General features: G+C 37.1%; 1 protein-coding gene across 2 annotated transcripts in view; it reads right to left on the bottom strand.

Annotated features, from left to right (window-relative positions):
- DCUN1D5 (defective in cullin neddylation 1 domain containing 5) overlaps positions 1–13,501 on the bottom strand; it is a 44,040-nt gene that overhangs the window by 25,358 nt on the left and 5,181 nt on the right. For both annotated transcript variants that reach the window (XM_066247667.1, XM_066247665.1), the window contains exons 3-4: positions 10,698–10,768; positions 10,183–10,274 (exon numbers count right to left, since the gene is read on the bottom strand). In XM_066247667.1, the coding sequence (XP_066103764.1) occupies positions 10,183–10,274; positions 10,698–10,768 (163 nt within the window). The remainder of the gene's footprint in view (positions 1–10,182; positions 10,275–10,697; positions 10,769–13,501) is intronic.

The raw sequence follows: 13,501 nt of genomic DNA, 5'->3' as shown, positions 1-13,501 counted from the left end.
CTACTAGTGTAAAAAATCTTCATTACGGGAAAAATAAGCTTTAATGAAAGCCGGAAACGCAGTTAACTTCTACCAGAAAGATATGCAAACTGAACAAATTCTCAGATTACATGCTACTTTAATGCTTTTTGAAAATTTGCACATGATGTCTTCTAGGTTTCCAGAGTTATCAGTTGAGAACGCATGGAGGATATTACATTTTAAGCAACTTGTTATAAGTGCTACCTTCCCTATCAGAATCCATCTCAAGTAGTTTTCTAAATCATTTTCTAAATCTTTGTAGCTTCTTGACACAGTGCTTTTCACATTTTTTAAGGTAATGTGAGTCACACTGTCATACAAAATCCCAAGCATAATCGTACTAGACTTGAAATTCAAGAGGGCAAAAGAGATAAAAGATGCTTCCCTATGTTTAGAAGTTTTTCCTCTCACTACCAAGAGTTCGAAAATCATTCTCCTAGCACAACACAGGGCCCAACATAGAGAAGCATTCAAAAAAGTATTTGTTAAATTCCTATCTAGGGAAAGGTTAGTGAATAATTGCAGTTCACACAAAATTATAAAGTGCATAAATAGAAGCTGACAAGTCACTAAGAGATAAGAATTAAGAAATTACAATCTTGGCCCTGGCCAGTTGGCTCAGCGGTAGAGCGTCGGCCTGGTGTGCAGGGGACCCGGGTTCGATTCCCGGCCAGGGCACATAGGAGAAACGCCCATTTGTTTCTCCACCCCCTCCCTCCTTCCTCTCTGTCTCTCTCTTCCCCTCCCGCAGCTGGGGCTCCATTGGAGCAAGGATGGCCCGGCTGCTGGGGATGGCTCCTTGGCCTCTGCCCCGGGCGCTGGAGTGGCTGTGGTCACGGCAGAGCGACGCCCCGGAGGGGCAGAGCATCGCCCCCTGGTGGGCAGAGCGTCGCCCCAGGAAGGCGTGCGGGGTGGATCCCGGTTGGGCGCATGCGGGAGTCTGTCTGACTGTCTCTCCCCGTTTCCAGCTTCAGAAAAATATTACAAAAAAAAAAACAAAAAGAAATTACAATCTTTCCCAAATATTATATATTCCATAGGTATACAAGGAAACAGTATTACTTAGGTTGTGATCTCAACAGGCTTAAGGCAGAGATAAAGTGAAGAACAAGTTTGAAATTTCAAGTCAAAGAGCCAGTGGTAAAAACTCCAACTCTCCATTTGCAGCCATGTGGCTTTTTCTGTCTCAGTTTTCTCAATTTAATTTTAAAACAATAACATTAACAGACAATCCATAACATTAAATGAGCATATATGTATTAAGTGCTTAGCACAGTTCTTAGCATGATATGCTCCTTTTGCGGCAAATAACTTAAAAATCACCTACACATGGGAGCTCTCTCCAAAATATTTTATTTTAATATTTTATTTTGTGACAGAGACAGAGAGAGGGACAGATAGGAACAGACAGGCAGGAAGGGAGAGAGATGAGAAGCATCAATTCTTCGTTGCAGCACCTTAGTTATTTGTTGATTGCTTTCTCATATGTGCCTTGACCGGGGGCTAGAGCAGAGTGAGTGACCCCTTGCTCAAGCCAGTGACCTTTTGCTCAAGCCAGTGACCTTGGCCTTAAAGCCAGCAACCTTTGGGGTCATGTTTATGATCCCACGCTCAAGCCAGCAACCTTGTGCTCAATCAAGCTGGTGAGCCCGCACTCAAGCCGGCAACCTCGGGGTTTCGAACCGGGTCTTCTGCATTCCAGTCTGACGCTCCATCCACTGTACCACTGCTTGGTCAGGCTCTCGAAACTATTTTATATCATTCCTAATGGTTTATCGAAATATTGAACAGAGAAAGAATCTAACAGAATAACTGACAAATAATATTTTCTACTTTAAAAGTGAAAAAAATAAGGGCACAAACTTCCACATCTGTTACCAATACCACAAGACACTGTAAAAAAGACCTGGCAAAACCAGTAAACATGGCCAAGCAGTCACTAACACAATTCTTATATTTAATCTAGCCCAAAATAGACTCAGAGGAGTTACTGTCAATACCTCATAACTTGGAAAGTTTAGAAAAAATATTTCTCCTGAACTAAAAAGAAATAATGCATACTTAACTATTATGTAATGGAAAGCAAGGGATAGATTTTTCTGAATGACAAAAAAGCACACAAATTCTAAGGAACACTGGCACAATATGGTACCACTCTCCAAGGCTACTGTAGTTAGAAATGGGTTTAAACTTCAACATTAGGACTTGGAAATAAATTCTCTGAGTTCAGGTATCCCTGCTTTTTGAACATTCTCATTATGCCACTTTGCTTTTATGAAAGACTTACATAATACTTAATATCACCTGTTTTCAATAATGGAAAGAGCTCCAAAGAGGATTTTTGCTCTAAGAATTAGCCAGCATTTGTTTTGCCACGGTCCTTTATACAGGCAGTGTGCACCCAGAGCAGTGCCACCAAGTGCCTTCTCCAGGAACTACTCTTAGCATCTCAGCATTAGGTTGCCATAGGTTAGAAGTGTATAGGTGAGCATCTTGCTGTATCCTGACTTATTTTGCACACCCTTTAGCAAAATGCTAACGTATCAGAAAAGACTAAGGGAGTTCATAAGGATGTTTATGCTTAGCATAAAACTCAACATAAATAAATATATTTGGTATGATTTGGTAGGTTATTTTGAGGACTGGGAATGCTGAAAAATTTTCTAAATTAGTGGTAATTGCTTCTTTGCTTTATGTCATTTTGGCTTACAAAAAGATTTCACAGGAATGCTCTACTTTTGGATAGTGGGGCAACCTATATTATTAACAAGGGAGGCTTTAAAATTTCTGCTTCATTAAAGACCCTTAAAAGAATTCTCGTCTGACCAGTGGTGGTACAGTGGATAGAGCGCCGACCTGGGACACTGAGGTCCCAGGTTCAAAACCCCAAGGTCACCAGCTTGAGCGGCTCATCTGGTTTGAATGCAGGATCATCAACATGATCGCAAGATCTCTGATTTGAGCCCATGGTTGCTGGCTTAAGCAAGGGATCACTGGCTTAGCTGGAGCCCTCCCTCAACCCTCAACAAGGCATGCATGAGAAGCAATTAATAAACTCAAGTGCCATAACTATGAGTTAATGCTTCTCATCTCTATCCCTTCCTGTCTCTCTAAAAAAAAAAAAAAAAAAGTCTCTCACTTACATATTAGAACCTAAGTGAGGAGGTTCTCTTTCTTAATCAGTAAGTCCCAATAAATATGCTCTAATATAAAAGGAAATAGGTCCTGGCCGGTTGGCTCAGTGGTAGAGTGTTGGCCTGGTGTGCAGGAGTCCTAGGTTCGATTCCCGGCCAGGGCACACAGGAGAAGCTCCAATCTGCTTCTCCACCCCTCCCTCTCTCCCTCCTCTCTGTCTCTCTTTTCCCCTCCCGCAGCCAAGGCTCCATTGGAGCAAAGTTGGCCCAGGCGCTGAGGATGGCTCCATGGCCTCTGCCTTAGGCACTAGAATGACTCTGGTTGCAACAGAGCAATGCCCCAGATGGGCAGAGCATCGCCCCCTGGTGGGCATGCCGGGTGGATCCCGGTTGGGGATAGTCTGTCTGACTATCTTCATTTCCAACTTCAGAAAAATCCAAAAAAAAAAAAAGAAAAAGAAAAATTTTATTCACAAAGTTCTGAATTTAGAACTTTCTCTGAATCAGGTCTATTGACTAGAACAATACAATCCACCACCTCTGGGGTTATTTGAATATGTGGAAGGGGGCATTTTAAAATTATTATGATGACCCTGGGAAGAAGGAACAGACACTAATGGCAATTAGTTGGTAGGCCCAAAAGGCTCGACAAATGATAGTCACACACTACACATGCCCTAGCATCCCCAAAACTCACTCTTCCACACCCATCAAATTGTCGTATAAATGCTCCCCACTTCCTCCCTCCCCTAAATAAAGTCAAGATAGACCATTAACTTTAACCTTCAATTTCCAGGGCTTAATAAGGAAACCAGATGGTATACATCCTGAAATCTACTGACAGGCAGCTTAGTTACTACCATTCTTGTCAGATGCTATCTTCTTACCTCTTTTTCTTAATCTTTTCAAACTTCTATGCTCACAGTTTTCTCCCCCATCATGGTATTTCACTTTTGCTCCCAGCACCTAAGCTAACAGATATCAGAAAAGTTCTCCATTGCTGGTAAGGTATGCCAGAACAAAAATTTACAAGTATTCTTGGAATCCTAAATCCATAATGCAAGGAAGAGGAAGATCCATATGCAGTATTTTGCGTGTAGCAGCATATGTACATCTTAATGGGGATAAGGTCCAGTTTTCAAAAAATTCTCAAAAGAGGCCCTGGCCAATTACTTCAGTTGCTTACGACCTTCATCCCCAAACGACAGTTGCGAGTTTGATCTCTGGTCCGGACACACACGGGAGCAACCAGGGAATGCATGACTAAGCAGAACAACAGATGAATGCTTCCCTTCCCCATCCCCTCCTCTCCCTTCCTCTGTCTCTCTGTAAATCAATAATAAATAAATAAATAAAATTAAGCCCAGGCTGATTTTGGTTGGTAGGTTGCTGGTTCGATTCCCCAATCGGGGCACAAAAAGGAGTAGCTTGCTGTTTCTGTCTTCCTCTCCCTCAATCTCTCTCTCAAAAAAAAAAAAAAAAAATCAAATGTCTGACATTAAAACAGTTGCTCTATTGCAAACTCTCCCAAAAACCTCTGATGATTCCTGTCCTCAAAAATTTCTGATAGTTTCCCAGTGTCTATAACATATGCTTTAAACTCTCAACATGTTAGCCAAAGCCCTCCTCCATAACGTAGCCATTACCAATGGAATTTAAACCTAGTCCGTCAATTTTCTTAACATACCATTTGATTATGACAAACCAGATTACTTTCTTCAAACATATGCTTTCCTTTCTCAAAGCTCTGATAACAATTTCCTCTTCAGAAACATTTTCCTCTATCTTCAACCATCAAAATCCTAATCATTCGTCAACATTCAGTTCAAATTCCACACCTATAAAGAATTTCTTATCTATTCAGCTAAAATTAACCTTATATAAGTAGCTGTGCTTCCACGGTATTTTGTTTTTAAACTAACATTTGTCACATTCTACCTGGATTTAAGGTTATAGTATAGTAATGCCTTCCTTGCCCTATTTGAATGTAATTAGAGGACATGTGCCATGTCTTATGCTTCACTGAAATCAACAGTAAGGGGCACAGTACCTTACATAATATAGGTATTTAATAGAAACATCTACTAAGTTAAATCCAATTTGAAGAGAAATTTGAATATTATTAAACAATGATGAAAACTACAAAGAATACCTAGAAAAAATATGGCAATTACATCTCCTAAAACTTACAAAATGGCCATTCCAGTCTAATTATATACCAATTCATACTCATAAATATGAATATGAATACTCATACTCTTTCACACAAAAGAAAAAGAAAAGTTAGTTTTGGAAAGTCTGCATCAATAAACAGCTCTAAAAATAAGTGAATGGAAAAAAGTATTCTGAAAACTGTTAAGCATTATACAATTATAGACTTCAATTAATCCACTATCTTTGACCACAGTATATGTTTTAACTACCAGACTGTTGTGTTTTTTTATGTAAATGAAAAGGAGATAATGAGACAGACTTCCGCATGTGCCCCTACTGGGATCCACCTAGCAATCCTGTCTGCAACGGATACTTGAATCAACTGAGATATTTTTAGCAGCTAAGGGTAATGCTTGGACCAACTGAGCTATCCTCATCGCCCAGCCCACGCTGAACCAACCAAGCCACTGGCTGCAGGAGAGGAAGAGAGGGTGGGAAGGGGAGCGGGAGAGAAGCAGGTGGTCACTTCTCGGGAATCGAACCCAGGACGTCCATATGCCAGGCCAGTGCTCTATCCACTGGGCCAGCCAGGGCCATCTACTCTTTATCAGAGCTCTACTAAAGTTTTCTAAGGCTTAAAATTAATTAATTTGAAATAACTGGTAACTACATTTAGATAATTTAGGGACCATCAAATAATTATGCCTAGGTTAAATAAAAATTCTAAAAATATTAAGAAATTTATAAAGGGAATCAAGTATTACATTGTATGACTATTACATAAAACCAAATGTACTAGACAATTAGAAATTTAAAAATTTACAGTTATACAGATTTTTTTGTCTCTCTATGTTTAAATTTTAAACTATTGCCAAGTTTGTTTTATTTTACAAATTTCAGGGAATAATAAGACTCAGCCAATTGAGAAAAGGTACTTTGTATAGTTGACCCTGAACAATATGGTTTCAACTGTGCCAATCCACTTATATGCAGACATTTTTTAAAATAAATATGTTGGAAAATTCTTTGGAGATTTCCTTACTACCGTGAAGCAATTGTACAGCTTATACTAGAGTATCATCATAAGGCAATTACATCACTGCTTCTGCATTATCAATGCATAAATTGTTATACCTATAAATAAATATGAAAATTTTTCACATTATCTTTTCATTTTTGATGTCTAATATAAGTAATATGCACAGTCAAAAGTAACTATTAGTAAATTTTGGGGGAAGTCAAAGTTATATAAATTTTTGACTGCAGCCCTGGACAGTGGCTTAGTGGATAGAGCATCAGCCTGGTGTATGGATGCCTGGGATTCGAGTCCTGGTCAGGGCACACAACGGAAGTGACCATCTGCTTTTCTCCCCCTCCCTCTTACCGTTTTCTCTCTCCTCCCCTCCTGCAGCCAGTGGCTTGATTGGTTCTAGCATGGCTGCGGGCACTAAGGATAGCTCTGTTGAAGCACATCAGCCTGTCACTGAAAATAGCTCAGTACTTGAGTATCAGCCCCAGATGGGGTTGCCAGATGGATACCGGTCAGGGCACATGTGGAAGTCTGCCTATCTCCCCTCCTATCATCTAAAAAAAAAATTTTTTTTGACTGTATGGAGGTAGATGTCCCTAACTCTCATATCAACTCTACTTCACACAGCAATCTATTATAGATCATGAAGGAAAATCAACTACACTACTCACAAAAAATAGGGGGTCAGGGAATGCACAGATACTCCAGTACTTTCAGCCTTCTGTATGGTGTATTTTCACCAATGAAATAAAAGTTGGTTTTGCATCTCATTTGCATAATCAAACAACTTTCTTTGACTTGTCCTTTGCTTTTCTGATGTTCTTAATAAAAGAAAAACAAAATGCTTCTTTTTATCACTTCATATTCATTTTGAAAAATACTCTAATTTTTGTGAGCAGCATAGTTTCACAGTCAAGTATGCTTGCCTAATTTGAGCAGGTTCAAGGCTATCCAACAAAGAGTTCCAGGCAGATAGACAAGAAATAATGAATTAAAAAGAAACCTCTAATTCAATTTTAAGTGCTATATATTTGCTTTTATTTTGTATAGCTTGTGAACTGCCTATAGATATGCTAATAAAAAATATGTTCATGAGTTATTTAATTTTTATCCTTGGGCTCAAAGCTGTATGCTGCTAATTATTCAAGAGTAAATATTAGAAATGCTTTATGTTTATACATTTCTGATATACAAAGACAAAATATATGAAGTTATGCAAAAACATAAGTTAAAAACTTTTTGTCTTAAAAATATACAAACAACTGTTAGCTGGAATATTCAAAAAAGCAATATACAAAAAATGCAGTAAAAGTGGTACAAAAAGCAGTTATTTATTTATTTTAGCTAGAGAGGGAGAGACAGTGAGTGAGACTGACAGGAAGGGAGAGAGATGAAAAACATCATCTTTCTGTTGCATTCCTTTTAGTTCACTGATTGCTTCTCATAGGTGCCTTGATGGGGGAGAAGAGTGGGAGCTCCAGCTGAGCCAGCGACCATGGGGTCATGTCTATGATCTCATGCTCAAGCTGGTGAGCCTACACTCAAGCCAGCGACCTCGGCGTTTCAAACATGGGTTCTAAGTGTCCCAAGTCGATGCTCTATCCACTGCGCCACCACTGGTTAGGCAAAAAAAGTAGTTACAATGCTAAATAAAAATGTCTTATATTGAATATAAGACATGTTACAACTGATATACATTTCAATAAAACAGACCAAGCTATGTGAAAACTAGTTATATTCTTTGCCTAATCTTTTGTATCCATATTTTATATTTCTCTAAAAAGCTAATTAAAGGTTGGAAATAAACCAAAGAATTTCAGAATCAATATTAACGACACCTGGATAAATGACAGAACTCAGTATTGGTTGTAAATACTATGATTTAAATAGTTAATAATGAATGACCTATTTTAGAAAGAACGCCAACACATATACAAAAGAATATTGTACAAATCAAAGTACAGTATGGTAGACTGGTAATCAGGAAATTTAAATTCTAGGTTCTAGCCCTGCCACAAAGGAGCTATGCAAATTTTAGCAAATATGTTCTTTTTTCTTAAGTGGGAGGAGGGGAGACAGAGAGACTCCCGTATGCACCCTGACTGGGATCCACCCGGCAACTCCCATCTGGACTGATGCTTGAATAAACTGAGCTATCCTCAGCGCCTGAGGCTGACACTTGGACCAACCAAGCTATCCTCAGCACTCAGGACCCATGCTCAAACCAGTCGAGCTACTGGCTGTGACAGAGGAAGAGAAAGAGAAGCAGGAGAGAGAGGGAAAGAGAAGCAGATGGTCACATCTCATGTGCACCCTGAATGGGGATCGAACCTGGGAGGTCTGCACACCAGGCTGACACTCTATCCACTGAGCCAACTGTTCAGGGCCCAAATATGTCCTTTACCTCTCTGAGACTCAGAACCTTTATCTCACCTATACATAATAGAAGTCAGATGGCTGACTTTATGCTCTAATCTAGAAATTATGATTTGGTTCACATGAGCAAGGTTTTTACCTAATTATAATCTAGATATTAATGCTGGTTAAATAGGAATTATAGAGCATTATACACTGAAAATTCAAATAGGAAAATTTCAGTTCTCTATACACTTCAAGATAATCTGGAATTTTGAAATTTAAAGGCTTCAAACAAGAAGTAAAAAACAGTTAAATGTGTTCATGAAAGCATAATCAGAACAGAAAATCATATGACTAAGATATGCCCAGTTTTTGGCTCAAAAATATTGTAAATGATTCCTATTTTAGAACGTTGAAACTAGTAGCATAGGATATGAATATTAGAAACATGATATAAACATCATATAATCACTAACTGATTCTGAAACTCAGCCTACTTAACTCTGGAAAGCCAAAATCAAATTATTTACAAAGAAGCAATTCTGTAGCCGATGAAGTATTCAAGGGCAGCATCCTAACCCTACTGTAGAATGGCTAAAGGTTGCAGGGGAGCCATATAGTTCCACTTTTTTTTTTTTTTTTTTTTTTTTTTTTTGTATTTTTCTGAAGCTGGAAACGGGGAGAGATAGTCAGCCAAACTCCCACATGCGCCCGACCTAGATCCACCCGGCACGCCCACCAGGGGGCGACGCTCTGTTGCGACCAGAGCCACTCTAGCGCCTGGGGCAGAGGCCAAGGAGCCATCCCCAGCGCCCAGCCATCTTTGCTCCAATGGAGCCTCGCTGCGGGAGGGGAAGAGAGAGACAGAGAGGAAGGAGAGGGGGAGGGGTGGAGAAGCAGATGGACGCCTCTCCTGTGTGCCCTGGCCGGGAATCAAACCCGGGACTTCTGCACGCCAGGCCGACGCTCTACCACTGAGCCAACCGGCCAGGGCCTAGTTCTACTTTTTATCTTTATGATATTCCCTTGGAAAAAAGTAATAATTAAAGTATCATTTAACTCTATCTTCAAATTTCATTTTTGGATCAAATATAAAACTGAAGAGAGGAGGCCCCAGAGCTTCAGAGTGCTCAAAGAACAAACTTCTTACATAGAATTCTATAGTTAGAGAAGGAAATCCTTTATTACTCAAACAAACCTTTGGGTAAATAACTTTCATCATGGACCTCTTATTTACCCACCAAAAATTCAATAAATTTTAACAGGACTGTACTGAGGTTCTTTCTTAAACAATATGAAAAATGGGGTAACTTTTCATTCTGCCAAATCACAATATAAATTTTGTCAATCCTAAATTGATTGTAATAGATCAAACCAATTTGATTACCTAAAGTGAAACCTTACTCCTAAAAATTACAAAGCACAAAATATCAATTAAGATCTTCAAATAGCCCATCAAATTTGTTTTTTAAAAAAATATCTTACTGTAATGAAGTCATCCCCTTTAACCATTCTTCCTTGGTAAAAAATCCCATGCTTTCAGCCTCCAATTTCCACGCTAAAACTAACATAATAATCTGGAAAGAACAGAACATAAAGGATAGGGAAAAAGTCAGCATAGAGATAATCATGTCTATATTTATCATGGAGAGCATTTTTACACAACTATTTCCTACTTTCAAATGTTAAGGAGTGTAACCTTTGACATTATCAACTATAAAGAAATTTGGATGGACCAATTTCTTAAAAGTAAAAAGTCTTAACAGTTTCTAAAAGTAGAATTATCGTCACCCTATTACAAATGACATCTGCATCATCTGCATCAAGAAAGAGAACTTGTACCCAATTTAAATGGATTAAAAATATCCCAAATAAAAATACACAATAATAAACCTGAAGAAATAAAATCTTCATATAAAATTAAAATGTCCCAATTTTTAGAAATTTATGAATATGCTATACCCCACTTGTATTACATTCTACTTAGAAATAAAACATACATTTTCAGGTTCAACACCAATGTCTTCACAAAATTTTTCCATTCCTTCTGGCCCTACAACTTCATCAGGACCTTCAAAGAAACAATAATTTACATATTTTATTGTTATAATTGAATATCAATTTAAAACATAAGCCATTCTGCTTAGAGCCATCTATGAATATAACATAACAGGTTTTCAAATAATTGAATTTGAATTTTGACATGCCTTTGATAAAGTATAAATATTTGCTGCAGAATCTTAAATTTCTGAAATGTTCTTTAAATACCACATTACAAAAAAATTAAGAAAATAAAAAATAAAACAGCATTAATATCAATCACTATTTTGTACAATAAATTAACCTGGCTATTAAAAATATATATATATTTACTGAGAGCCTTCTCTTAAAGAAAATTTTTGGCAATGCATAAATATGAAGAAACTTAAGAATGTTTGAGTTTCTCACTTAACTAGAATGTGCCAGTACCAAACCACAATTTTGTGCCACCATGGATGGACACTAAGTGAAATAAGTCAGAAAAAAAAAAAATACTGTATGATTGATTAACTTACATGTGAACTGTTCATATAAAACAACCCCCAAAACCAAACTCATACATACAATAAACAGACTTGTGGCTGCAAGAGGTGGGAGTAGAGGGTAGTCAAAATGAGTGAGGGTGATCAAAGGTACAAATTCCAGTTAAAAATAAGACCTGAGAAGTAACATACAGTACAGGTATAGTGACTATAGTGACTATAGTTAACAATACTGTACTGTGTAGCTAACAGTCACTAAAAGCGTAGTTCTTAAAAGTTCTCACCTCAGAAAAAAATTTTTCTAACTATGTGTGGTGATGATGTTAACTAGACTTATTTTAGTGATCATTTCGTAATATATGTATAGAACAAATCATTATGTTCTACACCTGAAACTAATATAATGTTATATCTCAATTTTTAAAAAGACTAAAACAATGAAATATGATGGAAATGTGTTTCGCTCACTTGGCTTTTGAAGATATAGTCCTGTAATGTTAGCCAAGAGAAATTTGAATGTTTTCCTTTTTTAAGGACTAAAAAAAAAGTACTTCAACTTTATAAATCACAAACTAAATCTAGGCTGCTCAGGTGGAATTTTACATCAGTATCAATAGTTCACAAGTTCAACATGAAGTTAATGTCTTCAGGTTTTTCTTAATAGAAGAATGTAGCCATCTAGAATGTGGATGATACACTCTTGCTGTTTCAGATGAGAGCCAGGCTGCTAGGATGATGTGGTCTGAACCAAAATCCTTTTAAAACTTTTGGTTTAAATAAATACTGCACTTATTTATGCAGTGAGGTGTTAAAAGATGAAGGGGTAACAATTATATGAAATTTTCACTTCCTAATACATACCTGGATGATTTTTTAACATGAATGTGTTAAGTAATTTAAAAAACACACATATACAATAGTTGTTAAAATATATTTGAACATGCATCCTTATATGTGGTTTGGATAAAAGTAAACACCAGATAAAAATTTAATAGAAGTTTTTTGTATAAGGTATGATAGGAATACATTCTAAATTCTTTTGTGCAACAAGAAAGCTGACTTGCTCTTGAAGCTGTCACCATTAGTAATTAGAAGAGAAAGCTGAAGAGTTACGTCAAGAAATATCAGTTACTATTATAAAATATAGTCTCCCTAAATACTAAGATTAGTGATTAAAATTAGATTAAAATCAAGTTAAATTATGTTATATTAAGACATATAAGTGCATCATAGAAGACCTTTCTGTAAATGTTAAGTGACTTTGCCATATAGTTACAAATCTAAATCTAAAACAAGGTCTAGATCAGTGTTCTTCTCCCAGACTGCATAATGTCAGTTATTTTTCTTAAAACATACTCTTACAATAAAACTACTCCCAGGGAGCTGAATTTAACTGACTTTCAGAAAAAAACAGTTTTCCAATCAATTTAAGAAGTTATGGAAATGATTTAGTTCACTCTGCCAGCTGGATACTTTATTAGGACTATGACCTTCTATCCCTAATTTTGATTCTTTGTAAGACTTTAAAAGTATCTTTTCACTTTACTTGCTTTTGTTTAGTATTAAGTCCAGTGCATTACTGAATCCTTGGCTAATTTAAATATTGGTCAGATGAGAGGTCTTCTAAAAGGGCAAAACCATCAGACTTATCACACATGACCTATTAATATCATATTAACAAGGTTAATGGCAAAACATTTTAAAATTTAAAAAAAAATCTTCTCGACTATGTCTATAGACTCAAAAATCAAGTCAGCCATAGCAGATGATCAGGGAAAAAACTAGGCTAAATGAATGATACAGCACCTCCATCGTGAGCTACACAGGAGCTATACTAGTAATTTTGGAGCAGTATTGCAAAAATATACAGCCAGTTAAACTGATGCTGCAATACTATTACTCTTTTAATAATAGCTAACATTTATTGAGTTCTGATCATACACCAGGTACTGTGCTAACTGCTTCACATGTGTTATTTCAGTAGGCACAATAATTGTCTTCATTTTAATAAGGGACATCCCCATTTTAAAATGAAAGTTACTATTTATTTGGTAAGTAACTAGTTCCTTCTCATCAATTAGTTCACTGCCCATCATAACCTCTAGAGGCCTTTTCTAATCATTCTATTTGAAAATCCATCCAAATTTTCTACTTTCTATCCCTGAACCTCACCATATTTATTGCCTTTATAACCCTCCACAATCTATAATTATCTTGTCTACTTACCCGTTTACTGTATGTCTTCTCACTAGAAGGCAAGACCCAAGGGCAAGGGTCTCTCT

Source organism: Saccopteryx bilineata, chromosome 1 (genome assembly GCF_036850765.1).
Source record: "Saccopteryx bilineata isolate mSacBil1 chromosome 1, mSacBil1_pri_phased_curated, whole genome shotgun sequence".
Taxonomy (NCBI): Eukaryota; Metazoa; Chordata; class Mammalia; order Chiroptera; family Emballonuridae; genus Saccopteryx; species Saccopteryx bilineata.
The sequence above is the reverse complement of the archived record's forward strand: the minus strand, read 5'-3'. Positions and strand labels throughout refer to the sequence as shown.